The sequence below is a fragment of the Mus musculus genome, chromosome 14, assembly GCF_000001635.26.
Source record: "Mus musculus strain C57BL/6J chromosome 14, GRCm38.p6 C57BL/6J".
NCBI lineage: Eukaryota > Metazoa > Chordata > Mammalia > Rodentia > Muridae > Mus > Mus musculus.
In genome coordinates this window covers 57,926,829-57,950,581 of record NC_000080.6, presented here as the reverse complement: position 1 = coordinate 57,950,581, position 23,753 = coordinate 57,926,829, and the positions used below count along the sequence as shown (strand labels likewise).

The window sequence follows — 23,753 nt, the reverse complement described above, 5'->3', positions numbered from 1 at the left end:
AACTGTGAGCTTGTGTGCTGAGCAGTATTGCTCTTCACCGTGGCCACCTGTGTTTCCTTTTGGATAGGCTTCTGCTCCCGACCCCCACACACTGGAGCTGCACCACCAGAACTATTTGGCTTTGAATCCCCGGTGGACAAGCTCTCCAGTCACTCCTTTGTGATGTCGACTGCTGGTCCCTTTCTCCCTCTGGAATCCAGTCTGCTATATTTGATCCTGGCTCTTCGCCTCTATCATTCACATAAACCAGCTACTAGGCTACCATTTTTGTCCTGAGTACTTGGTTCTTGGAGTGATATAGGTTAGTGAGGGAATGAGATCTGTAGCCATGTTGCAAATTTTTGAGAACTGGGTGTCATCATGAGAAAAGAATGTGAAATCTGGTTGAAAGACCTACACACAAGCAGAGGAGTTAGGAGGAGGAAGCTGATAGTGAAGACATAGAGTTGAGGGCATATTAGTTTAGTTAGAATGGAGAGCATATTTCTTATTGATGAAAGAGAAAGGGGTTTCCGGTTTCAGCAAGACAGAATCCTGGAAAGTAGGGAAAGAGGATTCTTTGAAAGCCAAAAGGACTGTCGTGCCATCAGCTGCTAGGTTTTCTGTTGTGCCAGGAGGGAAGAATGAATAGATGATGCCCATCTGGCATACTGTGTTTGCAAATTAATAGCAAGTATTGGGGAACAGCCTAGACAAAACAGAATAATAGGGCTTATGTGTAGAGGAAGGAGGTTGGAAGAAACTTCTATGGTAAGGAAATAATACAAGAATTTTGAGAAGCCTTAAGCAGAGACATAGTTCATGAAGCATAGAGTCAATGGTTAGCAGTTGATTATCCTCCTGCATCTCACATGGAGCAGTAGAATGCTGCAGTTGAATTAAGCTGGGGTTATGTTGGGCAAGTAGAGGACAGTCCTGGAGGAAACCATTAAGAATATTGACTACTTAGAAAAAGTTTGATTAATTATTCGTGGATCCTAAACTGGACAATAGAGAAGGAAGTCAGATAGGATGAAAGAGGAAACAAATAGAAAGTCAAGAGAAAGCTGCCAGTGAAGTTAGAAAGTAAACACAGTGGAGAAAGAGTTCGTTTGAACTAAAATAAACATTTAGAAAACTTCAAAATAGCTCTAGGGGAATGGCTCGGTGGTATAGAGCCCCTGGCTAACAGGTAAGGTCCTGAGTTTGATCTCCAGGGCCTATTCCAAATAAATACACATATATACATAATTCTGCATATTAGTAAATATTAATCAGTAGCTGCTTTGTCAGTTTCTGTTCACCTCTCAGTATGACAATATACAGTGGAGAGCACAGAATTTCATTATATTACATATACTAAATTACCCAGTGATATTTACACTGCAGTAACCCCTGTAGCAGGAGATCTCAACCTGTACCTCACAGATGAGTCCCATATCAGCTATCTTGCATATTAGACATTTATGTTACCATTCATAACAGTAAAAAAATTACAGTTATGAAGTAACAACAAAATAATTGTATGGTTGGAGGTCACCAGAACATGAGGAACTGTATTAAAGGGTCTCAGCATAAGGAGGGTTGAGAACCACTGCTCTATTGGATCCCTCCAAACCAAAACACCAGACTAAACCTATGTGCTTTAATAAAGAGATGATAATCTACAATTTTCATATTGGGGATTTGCAGGAATGTATGTGTTCTGAAGTCGAGAGACTCAAACATTTCCCTGTATTTATGACAAGGAGGAGGCAAAGAAAGATCAATTCTGGCATCCATGCCTTCTCCATGGTCCCTTTTCAGTCAGTCTAGACCCAGCCATTGGACAGGGCCATCCCTCTCAGCTACACCTCTCTGCGGATGCCTTCCTGCCATACCATGGCCTTATCTTAACAGGGATTCCAAAGTCAGCCAAGCTAATTCATAATGGACTTTAGCAAATAAAAAAACTTTGAGGAAGGACTTAACAGGAATGTTTGTTTGTTTTAGTTTTCCATTGAAATATAAATTTCTAGGGAAGAAGGAAAGATTCAACAGCTGTTTTACTCACGTGCACATTATCAATGTTAATAAAACTGTGTAAATAACAGTTTACATTGCTCCATTTCACCCTATATAAGAGTTATCAGAATTGATAACATAACCAGCAAAAGGTAGAATGTCCTTGAGATAAAATAAAAATAATTCACTATGCATTACAAAGAAAAGTAAATTATAAGTTATGATTATTCTGCATTTTTAAACTCAGCTAGGTTCTCAATATCACACTTTGCTCAAGGATGTTCTGACCATGAATTTCAAGACATGTTGTTGCCGTTAACTGAATATACTCGTGTTTGAACATGGTTCCAACTTCTAAATGTTTCTGGAGGTGTAAGAATTGTTTGCTTATCTCTCCAAATGCCCCTTTCAAAATCTTTATTAAAATTTTAACAATATGTTTTTTAAAAAAAACATTTCCATATTTGGGCTGGAAAGATGACTTGGTGGTTGAGAGCACTGACTATGCTTTCAGAGGACCCAGGTTCAATTCCCACATGGCGGCTCACACCTGTCTGTAACTCATGCATATGGCGCAAAGACATATGCAGGCAAACCACCAATGCATATTAAATAAATAAATAATGAAAAGAGATTTCCCTGTTTATTGTGCGGCTTTGAAACTGCCAGTTAACAGTGCTCCGTGTACCTTCCAGGGGAACAAATGGACACGGCACAGCTCTCCTAAGTGCCCCAGGTCGGGCTCTTAGAGCCACTTTCTGAGGCAGATGCTGGCCACAGCTGCCTCTCTGATGTTTGTAATGCGTCGTGAGCACAAGCTTGTGTTTTTATACCTTCTCAGCAGTGTTTGTTTAAACCTTTTACTTTTAAGTCAGTGTTTCAGAGAAAGACACTGGAATTTTCCTTTTTAAAAATTGTCTATGCTTAAAGGACATTTACCTGTGTTTAAAGAAAGGAGATCTCCTTTGGCACCAAGCCCAGTACAATCTACAAGTTGGGCTTTTTTTTTTTTCTTACATTTTTTTTTCTTTCTTTGCTGTATTCCTTTGAAATATAGAAAAACACTATTTTCCACTTTTTTTTTTCAGGCTGCCAAGGGATGAAATGCTTTGATCCTCAAGCTAGCATTAGAGCACTTCTGCCAGGAGCAAGACATGACAAACACGTAGAATTTATTCTCCCTTCATGTAAACGCTGGATAGTCCTCACAGGGTACCTGGAGACTTCTCCATGTCCTCACATGTCACAGGGCACCTGAAGACTTCTCTATGTCCTCACATGTCACAGGGTACCTGAAGACTTCTCTATGTCCTCACATGTCACAGGGCACGTGGAGACTTCTCTATGTCCTCACATGTCACAGGGCACCTGAAGACTTCTCTATGTCCTCACATGTCACAGGGCACCTGAAGACTTCTCTTTGTCCTCACATGTCACAGGGCATCTGGAGACTTCTCTATGTCCTCACATGTCACAGGGCACCTGGAGACTTCTCCATGTCCTCACATGTCACAGGGTACCTGGAGACTTCTCCATGTCCTCACATGTCACAGGGTACCTGGAGACTTCTCTATGTCCTCACATGTCACAGGGCACCTGGAGACTTCTCTATGTCCTCACATGTCACAGGGCACCTGGAGACTTCTCTATGTCCTCACATGTCACAGGGCACCTGGAGACTTCTCCATGTCCTCACATGTCACAGGGTACCTGGAGACTTCTCTATGTCCTCACATGTCACAGGGTACCTGGAGACTTCTCTATGTCCTCACATGTCACAGGGCACCTGAAGACTTCTCTATGTCCTCACATGTCACAGGGTACCTGGAGATTTCTCCATGTCCTCACATGTCACAGGGCACCTGGAGACTTCTCTATGTCCTCACATGTCACAGGGTACCTGAAGACTTCTCTGTGTCCTCACATGTCACAGGGTACCTGAAGACTTCTCTGTGTCCTCACATGTCTAAGAAAGCACAGCCGCTCTAAAATCAAGGGAGCAGAGAGCTGGTGACCGACTAGGAAGTCAGTGCCCAACATCCAGAGCATTTACTTGTGAGGCTTCAAAGAGTGATGTGATCCGAAGGGTTTGTGTCAGAGTAATACAGTGAGAGGTGAGGCTCAAAGGACACGTAAGGCTGAGGAGTTGACAGTGAACTTGAGTTTCCTTATCTAACGTAAGAATATATAAGTGAGTGTCATTCTGTGTGGTTTTGTCTGTCACTGAATTGTTCATACAGTGTGTGTTTACTGTTGACATTCTAATTACAGCAGCAAAACACTCAACAAGAACGTTTGTTAAGTGGCCAAATATAGAGCTAGTTCCAAAGCGAGCTTGATTTGGAGCTCAGACATACCCAGGACCCATTTTTCAAGCCCTGCAGTTAAATATGGGCTCTCAGGCGCTGAATACTACCTTGTGTCAACTCCAGTCACTTGCCCGTGGCCTCATATTTCTAAGTATAACTCTCAAGTCATCAAGTCCACACACACCCTCCCCACAAAAGAAGTCAGTGACCCAGCATTCTCAGTAGAAATCATGTAGTGCTATTCATAGTAGCCCAACTTCAGTCATGAATTGTCCCTGAACCAGTGCCGAGAGCCACACCCCTGCAGCCTATTCACCAGCTGGGCTCAAGCCACTTGCCCATCTGTGCTGGCCAGTGTTTTGTCAACTTGACACGAGCTAGAGTCATTGGAGAAGAGGGAATCTTAACTGAGCCAGGACTGGAAGCCCCAGTGTTGGGGTAGAGGATACAGTGAGATGCCTAGCAGGCAAGGAAAGGGAGAAGGGAGAATTCCACCTTCCCCATCATCCTGCTGGACAGACTAGGTGATGCCCACGTGTGAGAGATCAGCCCGCTATACTGCATCTACCCATCCACAGGCTGGTTTCAACTGGAGAGCCCTCCTAGACACACCCAAAAATAATGTCCAGTCCATGGCCCAGTTACACTATCATGACCTCCTAAAACTTGATGAAGCATGGGTCTTTCTTTTTAAACCCAAGCTGTATTTCAGTTCTTGTTATACAGTGGTTTCCACTGGACCAAAGAGATGCAGTTTTAAAATGTCAATTTTTACAGAGGTGATGTTTCAGTATTAGTTATTTTGTGGTTCTCATCTAAAATGTATCTCCTGATTTGTTCTTCTTTTTCTCCTCCAGGGGTAATTTCATATACCGAGTATCTTTTCTTGCTTACAATCCTCACAAGTGAGTATATCGTGCCACTTCTCTTTACAGCCAGCATGTGGTATCATGTCCTTAACAAACAGGACTTTTGAAATTTGGAATTTACCTCTTTATCACTAAACACGTTGGCAATAGGGCTGAGGAGATGGCTCAGTGGGTTAAGGTAAAGTGCTTACTGTACAAAAGTGAGAGCATGAGTTCAGGTGCCCAGCACTCAGGGAAAGCCAGGCATGAAGGTGAGAGAGATGAGAGAGATGGGAGCACACTGGCTAGCCAGGCTAGTGAAACAGCGGGAAACCCCCAGATTCTGTGAGGACAGGAGGGTGCAGAGCAATAACAGGAGCCATCCGAAGTACTGGCTTCCATGTGCGCACACACATGTGCACACGAGTGCGCACTCGAGCGCGCGTACACACACACACACACACACACAGAGGAACCTTAACAAAATAATGTTAAATTAAAGTGTGTTCTGAGATCTCCTCTCTCTCCATACCCAGAAATTTTGTGTCTGAGACAGAACAGGGTGAGAGAAATCATGTCTAGTTTTCTCAGAGAGAAAGAGAGAGAGATCATGGCTAGTATTATCTGAAAAAATGGGAAAGAAAAAAATCGTGGTTAATGTTTTCTGAGAAAGCCTCCTCAGAGAGAGAGGGAATTTTGTTGTTTTATTTTGGGGGGCGTGGTTTTGTTTTGTTGAGAGAGTCTCACAGTGTGACCCAGACTGGCTTGGCGTTCTCTTGAGCTCCCAGAGATCTACGTGCCTCTGTCTCTGGAATTAAAGAATGGGCCACCATGTTTGGCCTCTTGGGGATTTTTTTTAAAAAAACAACCTTAATTCACATTGAACAATATTCTTGTCCTTCAAAAGTTTTCTAGTGGTGAAAACTAGGAAAAGACCAAGGGACTCCCAGATGTAGGTGACACTAAGTCGACTTGGTGACTTAATGCAGCATACTTTGCTGCGTTCTAAAACAAAACACAGTGTTAGAGAAAAATATAGAATCTGCTGTTCATGGTTCATAATCCTGTACCAGTGTTAATATCTTAGTCTTGCTAAGTGTTCTGTAGATGTGTAAAGTTTTACATATTCTATTAGAGGTATATTGGCCTGCCATTATACATTATTATATTATGTCCAAAATATGGCAAAATTAGAGCCGGGCGTGGTGGCGCTCGCCTTTAATCCCAGCACTCGGGAAGCAGAGGCAGGTGGATCTCTGAGTTCGAGGCCAGCCTGGTCTACAAAGTGAGTTCCAGGACAGCCAGGGCTATACAGAGAAACCCTGACTCGAAAAACCAAAAAAAAATAAAATAAAATAAAATAAATAAATAAAAGTTAAAATTAAAAAATGGCAAAATTAAAAGTTAAAAAAACTAAGAAAGTAAATAATGATGATGATAATAATACTACTACTAATAATAATTGCTCTGAAACTGCCAGGAGTGCTGTGAGGACAGAGGGAGGCCAGGGTGGAGGTGAGGAAACAAGTTCCCACAGTGCTTTCCTGGCAAGGGCGAGCAGCACAGCCACAGCTCCTGGGAGATGCCACGACCAGGAGCTCTAACATCAAAGACAAAAGGAAAGAGAGGAAACCTCATCCTCCTTTGCTCTGTCCAGCTCTTGCTCACATACTTCCTGGTCATCTATTTCAAGTCTGAAGGTTTTCCTAGCTACAAATACTTGGCTTTCACCTAACAACTAAATAATTGTTCCTTGTTCATCTCCTTGCAGAACCTCACTCTGGGTTCCATGTTGCTTTTAAAATGCTGGATGTGGATGGGAATGAGATGATCGAGAGGAAGGAGTTTGTTAAGGTGAGCACATGCTTGTTGCTGGGTTGTTGTGAAGCACCTGGTGCTCGTGCAGCCATTGTGCATTTCCTTACAAATCAGAACCATCTTCAGTTTACCTGTGAGACATCAAACCACTTTCATATTCAAAACTATCTTCTAATGGCTCAGCAGTTCAGGGCACTTGCAGCTCTTATAGAGGACATGGGTTTAGTTCCCAGCATCCATGTAACAGCTTACAACTGTCTGTAACTCTAGTTCCAAGAGATCTGATACCCTCTTTTGACCCCTGCAGCCTCAGACACACGCATTGTACACAAACCTGCATGCATGCAAAACAGTCATATATATAAAATAATACATTTTTAAAGATACTTTCTGAAATACAGTCTTGGGGACATTGACAAGTGACTAAAACGTAAAATTCTAAAAAGAGAAATGAGCTTTGAACATCTGCATTTTTATGATTTTGTTTTCATGACTTCAATGTATAATTATAAAGTAAAAAGGGATTCATAGACCATATGCTTTAAAGAATGCCTGTTAACCATATGTTTTAAATTAGTCTCATATCAAAAAAGAATAGAAATGCAAGCCTTCATGAAGAATAATAAAGCCAAAAAGAATAAATTGGTGCAAATTTTTTAGGAGCCAGATACAGCTGATATTTGAAAATATGCAAATACATCTGAAGTGTTTAATGTTTCCCAAATCTCCAAACAAAGAAATCCATTCTGTTTCTTTTTTTTTTTTTAATTTCTAGTTGTTTATTTATTTAGCATATATGAGTACACTGTAGCTGTCTTCAGACACACCAGAAGAGGGCATCAGATCTCACTACAAATGGTTGTGAGCCACCATGTGGTTGCTGGGAATTGAACTTAGGACCCCTGGAAGAACAGTCAGTGCTCTTAACCACTGAGCCATCTCTCCAGCCCCCCATTCTGTTTCTTAAAAGTAGGTAATGATATGAAAGAAATACTTCAGTGTAAACTGTTGGGTATGTGCTGTAGTTACATGCAGAGGGCTATGTGGATGCACAGTCCATAACTTAGTTGACTGTGGGCACCATTGGTAAGCTAATGGGGATATGTGACTGGCATTTGTGTACATACATGACTGATTTTGTAGCACTTTGGTTGGTTGGTTGGTTGGTTGATTGGGTTTTGGGGTTTAAGTTTGGTGGAATTTCGATTTTTGTTTTCCAAGACAGGGTGTCTTTATAGCTCTGGCTATCCTGAAGTCACTATATAGACCAGGTTGGCCTCAAAGTCACAGAGAGCCACCTGCCTTTCTCTTCCCAGTGCTTTTTTTTAAGCCTTGAGATGTGAAACACATAACACTCTCTTTAGTGAGTGTGTGTGTGTGTGTGTGTGTGTGTATGTATGCGCGCGCGCGCGCCTCCGCACGCATTAGAAATAAGATGATGCTGAGTTGAAAAACACATTTCTATCTGCTTTCAAAGTTAAATACATGTTTTGCATATGACTTGGGAATTTTATTCCAAGATTAGTAGTCAAAGAAAAGAGAATATATAGGTAGGTGTGCTGGCTCAAGCTGGTAATCACAGTACTTGTATCATTTTGGAGGACTGCCCTGAGTTCTAGACCAGTCAAAGCTATAGAGTGAGTTCTAAGCTAGCCTGGGCCACAGAGAGAGACCCTATCTCAGAAACATAAAATAGCTGGCAAGTGAATATCTGTAAGTTGAAGGCCAGCCTGGTCTATACATCAAGCTCCTGGCCAGCCAAGGCTACATAATGAGACCCTGCCTCAAACAAATGCCTTGAAGGTAGAAAGCATATGTTAGGGCCTGGATATGAATGTGCATCACAGATTTGTCCATAATAGCTCCAACCTGGGAGCAACCAGAATGTTTGTCAACAGAGGTTAGGTAAATAAATGTTATGTGTGCAGTAGAATTCTACTCAGCAGCAAAAGGGGACAAAGAATTAAGCAATCACAATAGTAAGGATGAATCCAAATGAAAAAAAGTATAAATTGTGTGTTCTTCGTGTTTAGTACTAAAGGAAAGCAGACCATTGGTTGTCTGGAGCCCGAGAGAATGCAGGGTTGATTGCCTCCAAGAGAAAAGGGAGGGAGAGAGAAAAAAAAAGGCTGAAATACTGAAAATACTTCAAGTCTTGATCAGTACAGTTATGTGGCTCTGTAAGGTGTATGTTGTTCTCTATAAAAATTCACCCAGTAAATCTTTTTGACACTGTTCAATACCATAGCTTTGGAAATGGTTTGTTTTATACAAGAAACTATCACAAAGCCTTGGAACAGAGGAAGAGCTGAAAAGATCCTAAATAGAGAATGAACTATAAAACAGTTGAACTCCTCCAAAAGTAGGCTTGCCAGTGCTTCACAATCTTAGCAGTGATCTAGAATAGACAAACCCACCTATGCATATGAGGAGACAGGGTAGATGATGTGAGTGGTGGGTGGATGCTTGGGGCTCAGGTGCATAGACTGTTTCCCTGCAGTCACCAGGAATGCTGAGTTTGTTCATTTTAAAAGCTTGTTAAGTGTATGTGGGGGGGGGATCACTTTTTAGAAATGAAGACCCTAGGCTAGGGAGATGGCTCAGGGGCTGAGTGCGCTCTCTACATGAGCATGCAGGCCTGCATGCAGATCAGCAGCACCAACAGATGGTCATGCATGTCTAACACCAGTGTGCAGGGTCTCAGGAGCTTGCTGGCCAGCCAGGTTAACAAGAACCAGGGAGTTTCAGATTCAGTGAGAGACCCTGTCTCAAGGGATAGGACAGAGAGTGATAGAAAAGGACAAACATCATGGTGTTCCAGCCTTTGCACAAACACAGACACACACATACGTACAAACATACATGCTTATCTCACGCATGTACACACTCGCGAAATCACACAGACACACACCCGGCAATAAACAAAAATACCTATATAACAACAGATGATTAAGTTAAATGTCTGATGTAGAATGAAGCTTGTCTTTTTGTTGAATAGGCTAAATTCCTTGTCACTTTTCTTGCCTAAGTATGTATGTAATGTATGTATCCTCTGCAGTTCCAGTATCATTTTCTTTGAAGTTCAGCAAACTGTACTCAGGAGGCTAAGGCAGAAGGATCACAAAGTTCACAGCAGCCCAGGCTAACTGGCAAGACCCTGTCCAGAAAAGATGTTTTACAATAAAGGGCAGCAAATATGTAAAGGTACTTGGCAGAGCAGCCTTGATATAGAATCCTCATAGATTATGATTTACTTCCAGCCATTACAGATCTACCCGGTGTGACGAGGAGCAAATTTATCAGCATGCTTTTATCACAGCTCAGAAGCCTTAGGAAGTCGTTCTCCTCATCTCAGCTCCAGTGGTGGAAGTAGGTTTTTTGCCAAGAGCAGTAAGCAGAGTCCCAGAGCCAGAACGCCCAAAAGAAGGGCAAGCAAATCTTGGAAAGGAGTGACAGAGGGAATGTTCACCGACAGGCCGTACAAAGTGACTGAATAGATAGGGACTGGCTGGAGACATCTCAGAGGAGAGGTGAGTGGACTGCATGCATGACCCAGGTTCAGCTCCCCAGCTAATGGTAGCTCTCAACCATCTGTAACTCCAGTTCCAAGGAATCCTGTGCCCACTCCTTCATAGGCATCAGGCACACACATGATACACATGCATACCTGCAGACAAAGCATTCATATACATAAATGAAAATTATTTTAAAATATTTTAAAAAGAAATAGGGACTAGAGAATAGGATTGCAGAATTACTGTCAATAAATCTAGGAAATTGTTTTGGGATTATTTTTATTTTTGTGTTTATGTACATGTGTGTATGGATGTATGTATGTATATGGATGGGTGGATGGATGGGTGGATGGAACATACTTATCCCGTGGAGCATGTGTCAGAGTCAGTTCTCTCCTTCCACTGTACGGCTGTATGGATCCTGTAGTTCAAACCTCAGCCATCAAGCTTGCCTTTAGTATTCCAAGCCATCTCACAAGCCCCCCTTCTGAGACAAGTGATAAGTAAAGAAGGAACTTAAACTTAAGGAAGGAAATATGGCCGCACACATAGAATCTGAGAGTCAGTGCTGTAGTTTACAAGATACCTCGTCTGCCTCAGAGCCAAGAACCACGTGGGTTAATGACAGGCATTCAGGTGGAGAGGCTGGGAGGTTGATCTGTAATTAATCAACCTGTTAGAATTTGCACATGTGTGATTCTCAAAACCTGGAAAAACCTTTGTGTAGTCATGAGGTATGTAGCTTTACAGTAGTGAAGTAGAGGTGACTTTCTAAGACAGACTGAACAGGAATCCCTGCAGGTGTCACCAGCAGGCTTGCAGAGTTGGTTGCATTTCAGCAATGTTTGGGGGTAACATGAGGCAAAGATCACAAAGCTGTAGATAGAATCTTTGCAGCTACAGAAGATCTTAGATTTTCAAGATGCCTTCAAGACAGTGAAGACTATCGGCAGAATACCCAAGGTTGGTCTGTGACTTCTACATGTGTGTACACAGAGAGAAAGACAGAGAGGGCAGAAAATAGCAGCGATTGTTTGAAGGTTGGGGATATTAAGCTAACCTTGTACGTCTATAAAGGGTTCTTGGTGCTGGAACTTGATAGCCAAGGAGACTTATATGTATGTTAATTTTTGAAGAAAGTATTTCAAGGAAGAAAACTATATTTATAGTTTATCTATTTACTTCTATGATCCTTGTATTAATAAACCTATATAAATATAGTAGTGTATATATAGATATTAAAGATATGATATTTTATATAAATATATTTTTTTCTTGAAAGAGCCAAGTATGATGGTGCAGTGATAAGATACATTTCTGTAATATCTTTTGAAAGTGTCCTAAAATTTAAATTGCCTCAGTTTGTGACTTTGATACTTGTGAACGTTTGTGTTTTATTAACATCTGGATGAAAACGCTGTGTTAGAAAGTGCTGTGCTCGCTTCTTCCCCTGAGTGCTGGTGAAAGAGTCTACATGACTTGTTCTCTGTCAGGTGAGATACACAGTGAAGACAGTGATCAAAGCCAGTAATAGTTAATCCGTGTAATCTTCACCTTGATAGATGATACATCTGCTTGTGGGCTAAGTGCCAGGGTTTTAGAGCAGCTCCTCTAGACGGTAGATAAATGACCAGTCTGTTCGCTGGGAGAAACCACTCCTTAGGTGGTCCTTTCATTCCGATTTGCTTTCACACCAGTGGCAAGCACTGTGCTCTTAAGATAGGAGCCTTAGCAGTTTGTCCAGCTAACATACACCTGCTAGAGTTGCTGCTAACCAAGTAGGAAAGTCTTCAGGGAAAGTTTATCCTCCTTGGTCTTCAGCGATTCTCTCATTCCCGAATGTAAACTGTCCTGGGAGCAAAGAGAAGCAAAACTGACTCTGCATAACTCATTTTCAGCCTGAAATTGAAAGTGTTGATGAATAGAGATTCAGATAATTGATCCATTCTTGGTCTTTCAGAATTTATACCCAGTAGTTGGGCACTGGAGGGTCTTTTACAGCTTCTTTGCTTTAGCTTTACCTATCTGTTTGTTTGGCATAGCATCCCTATGCCCAAATCCTTGCTCTTCCCTGAGCTTGGATCTCCTTATCTCACTCCTTCTGGCACTTTCAAGTGTGATCCAGGAGTGCTGCCTGGAGGAAGCCTCCCAAAACCGCAGCAGTCTCTCTCCCACCCCTGCTCCAATGGGTTAGCTCAGCACCTGCCATTCCTCTACTCTCTTCTATTCTCTTCTCTCGTCTATTCTCTTCTGCTCATTAGAATGGAAGTTCAGTGATGGCTAGGGTGCTTCCTGTCCCTCACTGCAGTCTCCCCAGCTCGTCCAGCAGTGCCATTCTCATAAAGCAGGCACATAGGGCTTGTTACATGAGCCTCCTTTGCTACTATGTTAAAGAGAGTCAAGAGGAAAAGAAAGACGCTCTGGCCTAAGTGTTGAACTGAGGTGTTTAGGTTCATATTCTCACATGGAAGTGTGCCAATACAAAGCTGAGTACAAGCACTCCACAGTCACATCTAGTGTGTTTGTGTGTCCGTGTCACACTGGACCCATGTCTAATCCCCAGCATCACATGGCAGCTCACAACCGGCTGTAGCTGTAGCTTCAAGGCCTCCAGCACCCTCTTCTTATCTCTATAAGCAGCAGGAATGCAGTAGTGCACACTCATACACTCGGGCAAAACATCCTTTGTATGGTGTTTTAAAATTACTTATTTATACAATAAATTCTGAGAAAATTGTTTATTTTTATTTTTTGTATATGGGTGTTTTCTCCTCGTATTTTCTGTGTACCGCATGCATAAGCACCCATGAAGGCCAGACGAGAGCTTCACCTCCCTTAGAATCACTTAGGAGGGCAAACCAAATCCAGATTCCCACAGTGGTTCTCAGCCTGGGGGTTGCATATCAGATATTTACATTATAATTCATAACAGTAGCAAAACTACAGTTATGAAGTAGCAATGACATAATTTTATGGCTGGGGGTCACCACAACATGAGGAACTGTATTAAAGGGCCACGGCATTAGGAAGCATTAGGAAGGCTCAGAACCACTGCTCTTGTATGTAGCATCTACAAGAGCAGCAAGTGCACTTAACCCCATGATAAGCTTCCACCAGTATTAATAAATAATCTACAAGTAAAGGAAGGTACAGTAACAATACTTTGTCTCAAAGGAGACAGCACCACAGATGCTACACATAGCCAGGTGCAGACATGGAGTGCTCGGACAGCAGCTCCTGTGTGTTCAGATGAAATGCACACATTTCTTAAAACTGACAAGACATGGCATCTAACTGAACAGCTTCTATCAGAAGCCTAGAAATCACTATCCCAAAAATCTTCCCACAAAGAGACATTCAAGTGCAGATGGGATTAAAAAGGAGGTAGTGCCAAACTTCTGCAAGCCCTTCAGAAACACAAGACAAAAGAAAGCAAGCCTAGGGGAAGACCTGCCAAGAAGTAAATTCTAGTCCTAGTCTCATGAGCCAAAATGCAGAAGCACTTACCCAGAAAGGGCAAACCAATCTTTATGTGAAGTGCAGAATGAGGTCGAGATATAAATACAGTGAGTTCCATAGGTAAGAAATCAGTTCATGCAGTACAACATATGTCATAGTCACAGAGCAGAAGAGGCCATGTGTACATGTGCTGTCTCTTTTCTGGGTTGACCTTTGGCTTTATGAGACAGCTCTTATGTAATACCCAGCCTGGCTATGATCCTTCTGCCTCTACCTCCAAATGCCACAGATCCAAATGCATGCACCACCATGCCCAGCTATACACTAGGCACTTAACCAAATGAATCGTGGTTAAAAGTCAGTGAAATAGGAAAATGATATCTTCATTCTGATAAAGAGCGTTTACAAATGCTTAGAGGCTGCAGGATAGCTCAGGAGCTCACATGCTAAACTACATCAGACTCTGAGTTCAGTCCTCAGCACTAAAAAACTAAAAAGCAAACCTAGCATCTTACTTGAGAGGTGAAGGATCCTGAGGGCCTTCCCTGCAGAATCAGGAGCAAGGCAATCTAAGTTCACTGTAGCCGTCTTCAGACACACCAGAAGGGGGCGTCAGATCTCATTACAGATGGTTGTGAGCCACCATGTGGCCGCTGGGATTTGAACTCAGGACTTTGGAAAGAGCAGACAGTGTTCTTAACCTCTGAGCCATCTCTCCAGCCTAAGAGGTATCTTTTGAACTCTGTGTTCAGTGTCTTGCTGGACATTCCAGTGATAGCAGCCATTCAAGAAGAGAAAAATAAAACACACATGTAAAGGTTAGAATGAAGAAGTCAAATCTGGCTTTTATTGCCAGCTGACAGAACTCCACAGAAAAAGGACCCATCAACAAAAGCACAACCCATTCAAACAAGTGAGGTTAAAGTAAGCCCCAGATAGAAGGTCAGTATGCAGAAATTAAGTAGATTCCTGAGGTAGAAATAGAAAGAAAGTCAGTTCTACTTAGGACAATATGAACTAATAAGTTTAACAGAAACCCTGCCCTGAAACTTCAAGTGTTGTAGGATCTGCAAAGCTGATTCAGCATTAAGAACACTTGTTGCTCTTGCAGAGGGCTAGGATTCAGTTCCCAGCAACCACATAATGGTTCACAACCACCCATAACTCCAGTTCCAGGGGGTCCAACCCCTTCTGACCTCCATGGGCACCAGTCAGCCATGTGGTACACATACAAACATATAGGCAAAACACTCTAAATAAATCTCTTTAAAAAGCAAAGAAAGGGGGCTGGAGAGATGGCAACCACATGGTGGCTCACAACCATCTGTAATGAGATCTGGCACCCTCTTCTGGAGTGTCTGAAGACAGCTACAGTGTACTTAGATATAATAAATAAATAAATAAATCTTTTTTTTAAAAAAAAAGCAAAGAAAGTGTTGCTGATAAAAACAGGAGAAGGTATATAAGTAGAGATACAGATGTTTATGAGTTTGGATGTGTCAAGACAAACCTCAGGTTGCAAATGACAAGCAGATATTTTTATAGAAACTGACAAAATGATTTTTGAAATGCATGTGTGGGTTACCTAGCATGCACAAAGCTCTGGGTTCTGGTCCTAGTTCTGCAAAAAGAAGGTTTAATTTAAAAAATTAAAATTAATCAAGGGTACAAGTCAAAGTAGAGAGCTAGGGCACGCGGGTCTTGAGAATCAAGCAAAGATGGCTGAGGCAGCGGCTGGTGTTGGTGCAGTGCACTGTGGGTACTAACGTGGGTGGAGTTGGCCGGTGGAAAACGACGGTGTACATACTGTGCATTCACTTACTTTTCCTTAAAAGCTTCAAGTCAGCCGGGCGTGGTGGCGCACGCCTTTAAGCCCAGCACTTGGGAGGCAGAGGCAGGCTGATTTCAGAGTTCGAGGCCAGCCTGGTCTACATAGTGAGTTCCAGGACAGCCAGGGCTACACAGAGAAACCCTGCCTCGGGAAACAAACAAACAAACAAAAAAGTTTCTTGACTTGAAGCTTTTTTGGTTTTTTTTGTTGTTGTTGCGCCACCACACCCAGCTAAGAAACTTTTTTAATTAACAAATTGTGCTAGAACAACTGATGTGTATAAAGAAAATTAGCCAGACACAAAAATAGTTAAACTTCCAGGTTGAAAATATTATCAAATATCTTCAGAATCTAGAGGCGGCAGAGTCATTTGGTGTGGTGTGGTGTGGTGTGGTGTAGTGTGGTGTGGTCCTTGTGGTTTTGCTCACAGTTTGGGGGGATGCAACCTCAAGGTCTCCTCCATGATAGGTAAATGCTCTACCTCTGAACTTCAGCCCCAGCCCAAGGCAGTCTCTTAGGGCATCCACCAAAGGCAGCCATGATGGTTTTTCTTCACCACAATGAAAAATGTGTGCTGAAGAATGCCATGGGGGTTATACCCAGGCATATGGGTGCACATCCCTAACACTGATGCTTCAGAGGCTAAGGCAAGAGGACTTCAGGTCCAAGGCCAGCCCAGGATACATGGTGAGAAAATAGATGGACAGGAAAGAGATTGGGAATAGAATATTTCCAGACACTTGTCTAACAAAGGAACTGTTATATCTAAAATATGCAATGAAGTTTTACTGGTTAGTAACTTTATTTATGGTAAGACTATAGTTGACATTTTACAAGAAAAAAAGTACACAAATGAGTCGTAAGCATGGGAGAAGGTATCCTTACATTAAGGAAATGCAAGTGTAAAAGCTATAGTGATATATAGCACACTCCCAGAAGAATAGCGGCTATTAAAGAGGCCCATGGCAGCCAGTGCTCCAGAGGCCAGGCATGCACGCCTTTTATCTCATACTTGGGAGGCAGAGCCAGGTGGATATCTGTGCATTCAAGCCTGGTCTACAGAGCACGTTCCGGGGTAGCCAGAGCTTCCGTTCACTTTGGAAAAGTAAACTTTGACCAATTTGGTTTTGTTTTTAAATAAAGTTCAACAAGTCCAGTTCCCCTGCCGTGGATCTAGTCAAGGAAAAGTTAAACCAGTGTCCATTAAATTAAGCTGCACAAAAAGTGATCATGACGGTTTGATTTATAGTAGCCAAAATAGCAGACAAGGACCACCAGTCAGATAAATAGTTTAATAGTGTAGTCAGACAGTGTGACACAATTCACCAGTGAATAGAAACAAGCCACCGGGATGAATCTGGAGACAGCACGCTGAAAGAAAAAAGGCACATCAAAACAATATGCATTATCCAGTTCCACTTGAAAACTAGGTGGGCTTAATTAAAAAACTAGGACTGCTTCCATGGACATTCAGGAAGACCAGATGGATGCAGTGAGAACTGCTACCAAGTGGACAAGGCTGGGCTCTGCACTTTAACTATGTGAACAGTAACCAAGCAGGAAACACCAGGAGAAGCATAGATAAGCTAATCACGTTAGTGTGTGCTCTTACTGGGTAGTCCTGGAGAAGGCGCTTCTTTCTCTTCATGGGTTTTTGCTCATTCTTGCATGAAAAAAGCTAAGGTGTTGAGCAAAGGGAGGAATAGGAAACTCGAGTGTTGAGCCTGGCACTGCCGTTGGGTTTGCAGTGGTAGGCCCAAAAGGTCAAACCAGTGTAGAGGCTTAAGTCAGGAGGAACATTGAGCTCTGTGAGGTGGGCAGGCGGGTGGGCGGTCGGGTGGGAGGGAGGGAGGGAGGGAGGGAGGGAGGAAGTTAGAGAACCCACCATGAGCAAACACAGGAGGAGCTCCAAGTATAGATTGATATTTTGTGATTTAATGTCAGTAGTTTGTAAATTACTAACAAATCACATTTAAAAAATAAGTCCTGATGGTTTGTTTCCTAATTGGTTTAAGCCATGGTTTGAGATTTTGTGCACATCTCATTTTTTTTTTAAATCCTTTTCTTTTAATTTGCTTTCCATCTGAAGACTGGTACAAATGACTCTGAAAGGTAGGTAGGTTATTTAACATACTCAGTTTTAAGTAACTGTTACAGTTTTATAATAATAAAAACATAAGTCTTTCAAAGTGTTAAAAAGAAAAAAGGAAGGGAGTATGCCGTGTGTATTTTGCATTGTGGCTGTAAACTCTCAATGGTCTAAGAAACAAGCCTGAATAAAAGTCACTGAGAGAAAGACAGAGCCTCACAGACTTTAGAGCCTGGCTGTTGGAGCTGCTGCTGAGCAGGAGACTCGGGCCACAGTGGCCTTTCCCTCTCTTCCCCCTGTAGTCTTGTCCAGTCAGCCCACAGACAACTAGCAGATGTCCTGTAATTACAGCCTAGCATCTGTTCTCAGGTTATTTTGAAAACTCCATTAGACAGACTTGTAAAGTCGTGTCTGTGATCTTTTCAGCTGCAGAAGATCATAAGTAAACAAGATGGCTTCAAGACAGTGAAGACTAATGAGACAGAATACCAGGTATGTAAGTACACATCTCAAACGCGTGGTGATGGTAATAGCTGCCATCTTCACAGCTCACGGTGGGATTTATGAAGAACTTGGTACCTGGCGCACACTTACTAAGCTACAAAGGCACATGCAGATGCACAGGGCTGTCCTGCCAGTGCCCCACTCCCACCCCAGCCCCTGGGCAGTGAGTGCTGTGCTGTTCCTATGGATATGTGGAGGTCTGTTTTCTTTTGTTTTTCTTTGAGTCAAGCTCTCACTCTGTAGCTCAGGGCACCCTCAAACTCGTAGCGATCCTCTGTCAGGCTCCCTAGTGTAAGGTTTACAGCTGTGTCACAGCCACACACCCAGGTTGATTTTTGTTCTTCTATAAGCTATAGTATGCTTTGTATTATTCCACATTTTTCATTTTCATAGTGTATCTCAAGACCACATTCTTAATTTGTCGGGCACTGGGGGCAGGGGTTGTGTGCACACAGCACAGGTATGGACATCAGATACAACTTCAGGTGTCTGTCCTTGCTGGCCTTGGTTCAGGTCTCCTGTCTCCAGCTCCCACCTACCCACCGAACACTGAGATTACAAACGGGCTACTTCTTCTGGCTATGTAGGTTCTGGGGATCTAAACTCAGGTCCTCACACTCATGTGGCAAGTGCTTTATACACCAAGCCATCTCCCTAGCTCAGAATCCCATTCTCATCATGGCTTCAAGTACATTGTTGTATGGCTGTGACATTGATGCTATCATTCATCTTCTAGGAAATATTTACCATATGTCTGTCATGTCATAGTTCATAAGGCTGCAAGGAATAATACTAAGATTACACTATTTTATACACATATGACTATGTTTTTGGGATGACCTACCAGAAATTCAATTGCTGAATCAAAGAGTGTGACTATTGATAAAGTTATCAGACTGTGACAAATATTAACCAGTATTTTGTATGGGACACAAATGAATTTTCATTCCTGCCAGTACTGTATACCAATAGATTTCAACTGACAACATTCTATTAATTGTACCTCTGTCTTGTGAGTCTTTCTTTGGGGGGGGGCGGTGCTCGAGACAGGGTTTCTCTGTATAGCCCTGCCTGTCCTGAAACTCACTTTGTAGACCAGGCTGGTCTCGAACTCAGAAATTCGCCTGCCTCTGCCTCTGCCTCTCTGCCTCTCTGCCTCTCTGCCTCTCTGCCTCTCTGCCTCTGCCTCTGCCTCTGCCTCTGCCTCTGCCTCTGCGCCTCTGCCTCTCTGCCTCTGCCTCTCTGCCTCTACCTCTCTGCCTCTACCTCTCTGCCTCTGCCTCTGCCTCTCTGCCTCTGCCTCTCTGGCTCTGCCTCTGCCTCTGCCTCTGCCTCTGCCTCTGCCTCTGCCTCTGCCTCTCTGCCTCTGCCTCTCTGCCTCTGCCTCTGCCTCTGCCTCTGCCTCTGCCTCTGCCTCTGCCTCTGCCTCTGCCTCTGCCTCTGCCTCTGCCTCTCTACCTCTGCCTCTGCCTCTCTGCCTCTGCCTCTGCCTCTGCCTCTGCCTCTCTGCCTCTGCCTCTCTGCCTCTCTGCCTCCCAAGTGCTGGGATTTAAGGCGTGTGTCACTACGCCCGGCACTTATGAGTCTTTCTTAAACTTCTGAATCACTCCATCTTTAGAACACATCTATTTCAAATTGTGTACATTAGTAAAACTCACAACCTCTGTCAGGAGCACTGAGAAGGCAAAGGCAGGTGGATCTCTGTGAGTTCAAGGCCAGCCTGCTCTATAAAGCAAGTTCTGGGTGGGCCAGCCAGGGTTAGTAATATGATCCTCACAAAAACCAAAACAACCTCCCCTCCATAGGCAGCATGTGGAGCATTGTGTGTCTAGACAGCACAATAAAATAGGATTTTTTTAATTATCTATTATCTATACAGAGTTCTGCCCTGCATGTATGCCTGCAGTGGCTGTGAGCCACCATGTGGTTGCTGGGAATTGGACTCAGGTCTTCTGGAAGAGCAGCCAGAGCTCTTAACCTCTGAGCCATCTCTCCAGTCCATGGAAGAAAATTTAATACCTGATACCAAAGTTGTCTTTTTAAGAAGAAATTTTTATTTTAATTAAGTTAGTTCAGGCTGGAGGATTGGTCACTTGGTAAAGCATTTGCATTGGAAGCCCAAGGACATCAACTGAGTCCCCAGAACCTATATAGAATCGGTAGTGCATGCCTGTAATCCTAGCATGGGAAGACAGACAGTGGTATCCTTGGGGTTCTCTGGCAAGCTAATCTAGCCTAGTTGGTAAACTCTGGGCCAGTGAGAGAACTTGTTTCCAAAGAGGTGGACCATGTTCCTGAGGATGGCTCTAGGATGTCACACACACACACACACACACACACACACACACACACATACTGTTAAAAATAACAAAATAACAGCTGGGAAAATGGCTCAGTGCTAAAGCACTTTTGTGCAAACCTGAGAACTGAACTTATATAAATACTGGGTACCTGGAGAGTCCTCAGTGATCAAAGCTTTGCAGATACAGGGGTTCTAACAGCTCAGGGCCCAGTTAGAGACCCTGCCTCAGTGCAGTGGAGAGTAATCAAGAAGGACTTCCTTCCTGCATCAGCCTTGGGCTTCCACACATGCACAGCAAATTCACCTATGTCCACACATGTGAGTGTGCACATACACATGCACACACCACATGTACCCAAAGGCATTAATACATGAATAAGAAACTCCTTGAAACAGGAGTGGAAACTTAGAAATAACTGTTTGCTTAGAAGAAAATATATTTAAATTGTTAAAATAGTGCTGCTACACTCTAGAAATCTGAGACTTGGGACACTGGGGTAGATTTGTTAATTCAAGGCCAGTTTGGGCTGTGGTGAGATCCTTACCTCAGGGATGGTACAGGGGTGGGGGAGGGTGCTGGAGAGATGGCTCAGTAGTTAAAAGCACTGGCTGCTCTTCCAGAGTCCTGAGTTCAATTCCCAGCACCCACATGACAGCTCATAACCATAACTATAGGCCTATGAGAGTCATGCCCTCTTGTGGTATACATACATGTATTCATAACACCCGTATACATAAACAGATCTTTAAAGAAGGAGAATGAGCAAGGAGACTGAAAATGCAGCTCAGTGGTGGGACAGACAGAGCATGCCCAGGACCCTGGCTTCAGTCCGCAGCCCCACAGAGAGCAGGCATAGAAAGCATAGCACTCCCACACTGAGGAGGTTACCCTCACTATAGGAAACCCTCTCTCAAAAGAGCAAAAGCTAAAATAGACTTGTAAACTGAAATCGAGGACGCTAAGCAGATGTTGAGCAAAAGTGACTTAAATCTAAATCTAATTAGAAAAAAACATTACCAGAGTGTCAAGGAGAGGAGTTGGCAAATATGATCAAAATACATTGCATGGAATTCTCAAGCCAGGTGTGGTGGCAGACACATTTAGTCTCAGCATTAGGAGCAGAGGCAGGTAGGTCTCTGAATTGGAGACCAGCCTGGTCTACAAAGCAAGTTCTAGGACAGGCTGTTACACACACAATCCCTGTCTTGGAAAGTAGGGAAAAAAGAAAAAAAAAAAATTCTCAAAGAATTAATAAAAAAATATTTTGGCTACCACAAACTTATTATTTATGCTTTGACATTTGGTCTGATATTTAGTAAATGCCAAAAATAGAAGCTATCCTAAAGGAATGTCGAAGTATAACATTCTGTCTAAATAAATAGACAGCTTACAGACTTCAAAATTAGTAACGATAATATTTTTATAAAGTTGAATTATTATTTCAGGTTCCTGGGACAATCATAATAGCTACTACTAAATAGCTCATCAGTAAATACTATCTAACTTTGGAATAAAACAGTTTTTTTTCTTAGCTTAAGTTTGAGGACATTTGGCTATTTAGTTGATTTGGCCTCTCACTATTTAGCCATTTAGTTGATTGCCTCTGTAATCCTGAGGCAGATACCCTTAGCTTCATGAGGTCTGTAGAATCTTAGCACTATGGAAATTTGCATCTAAAAATTAAAATTTCTAGTTCATAACCAATCTGAGTAAAAGAAAATATAAAAACACTTTCACAGAGAATGGTGTCTCTGGGCACTGGGCACATACAGGCCTTTGCTAAGAAGGCACCAGAGAGTTCCCTACAGGTTTTCACCTGCCTAGGTCAGGCAGCCCTGTTTTAAACATGTGGGTTCTGGAGAAAAGTTTTCTGAGGTGACAGAGCTCAATAATAGTCCTGTCTGAACGGCCACTGAGTTCAGGGAAAAATCAGCTAAAGAAGAAGACAGGGTTAGAGATGGAAGGAGCGTTAGACAGGGTGAGAGATGGAGGGAGCGTTAGACAGGGTGAGAGATGGAAGGAAGGAGCGTTAGACAGGGTGAGAGATGGAAGGAAGGAGCGTTAGACAGGGTGAGAGATGGAAGGAAGGAGCGTTAGACAGGGTTAGAGATGGAGGGAGCGTTAGACAGGGTGAGAGATGGAAGGAAGGAAGGAAGGAGCGTTAGACAGGTTGAGAGATGGAAGGAGCATTAGGCACTAGACTCCAGACCAGTGTGCTGTGGGCTGCAGAGCGAGCCTCTGGCAGCTGTATCCAAAGCATTTCAAGGAGCATTAGAAGGGGCTTACTCCATGAAACCAGCTGAGGTAACACATACCTGTAATCTAAGCTGTCGTGAAGCAGAGAGAGGGGTGGGCACCTTTGACTCTTTCTAGACTTTTTATTTTCTTACCCATTTAAAATGTTTGCTATGGGTTTTTCCTGTTAGGCATGTTCCTTCTGTTCCCAGTTTCTTCGGGGCTTAATGACAAAGGATGTTAAGTGGAAGGGAGGGAGAGGGAAGGTGTCCTATTGGGCAAAAGTAATAAGCAAAAAGAGAACCTGCCCTCTTTCCCATCTGTCCTACGCGACACCCTTGTGACTATTTCCCCAAGCCCCTGCCCACAAGTTCCTTTTTGTTTTCTTTATAGGACCCAACAGTGAAAGAGCCTGGCGTTAACACAACCCTTCAAGTGCGTTTCTTTGGGAAAAGAGGAGAAAAAAAACTCCATTATAAAGAATTTCGAAGGTAAACATAAAGATATTTATTTGCGGGGCTGGTGAGATGGCTCAGTGGGTAAGAGCACCCGACTGCTCTTCCGAAGGTCCAGAGTTCAAATCCCAGCAACCACATGGTGGCTCACAACCATCTGTAAGGAGATCTGACGCCCTCTTCTGGTGTGTCTGAAGACAGCTACAGTGTACTTACATGTAATAAATAAATAAATCTTTAAAAAAAAAAAAAAAAAAAAGATATTTATTTGGGAAATTTCTATATGTAATAAGTGAAGAAACTGCATATACTTATTTCCCAAATCTGCAGACTGTAATCCAGCTGTCCTCAACCTGTGGCAACCTTTTGGCAGATCTAGCTCCAAAAATATCCACATTATGATT

The 23,753-nt window shown here is 42.8% G+C and overlaps 1 protein-coding gene across 2 annotated transcripts in view; it reads left to right on the top strand.

Annotated features, from left to right (window-relative positions):
• Micu2 (mitochondrial calcium uptake 2) overlaps positions 1 to 23,753 on the top strand; it is an 83,017-nt gene that overhangs the window by 48,715 nt on the left and 10,549 nt on the right. For both annotated transcript variants that reach the window (XM_006519484.4, NM_028643.3), the window contains exons 5-8: positions 5,150 to 5,197; positions 6,912 to 6,994; positions 18,279 to 18,344; positions 23,288 to 23,385. In XM_006519484.4, the coding sequence (XP_006519547.1) occupies positions 5,150 to 5,197; positions 6,912 to 6,994; positions 18,279 to 18,344; positions 23,288 to 23,385 (295 nt within the window). The remainder of the gene's footprint in view (positions 1 to 5,149; positions 5,198 to 6,911; positions 6,995 to 18,278; positions 18,345 to 23,287; positions 23,386 to 23,753) is intronic.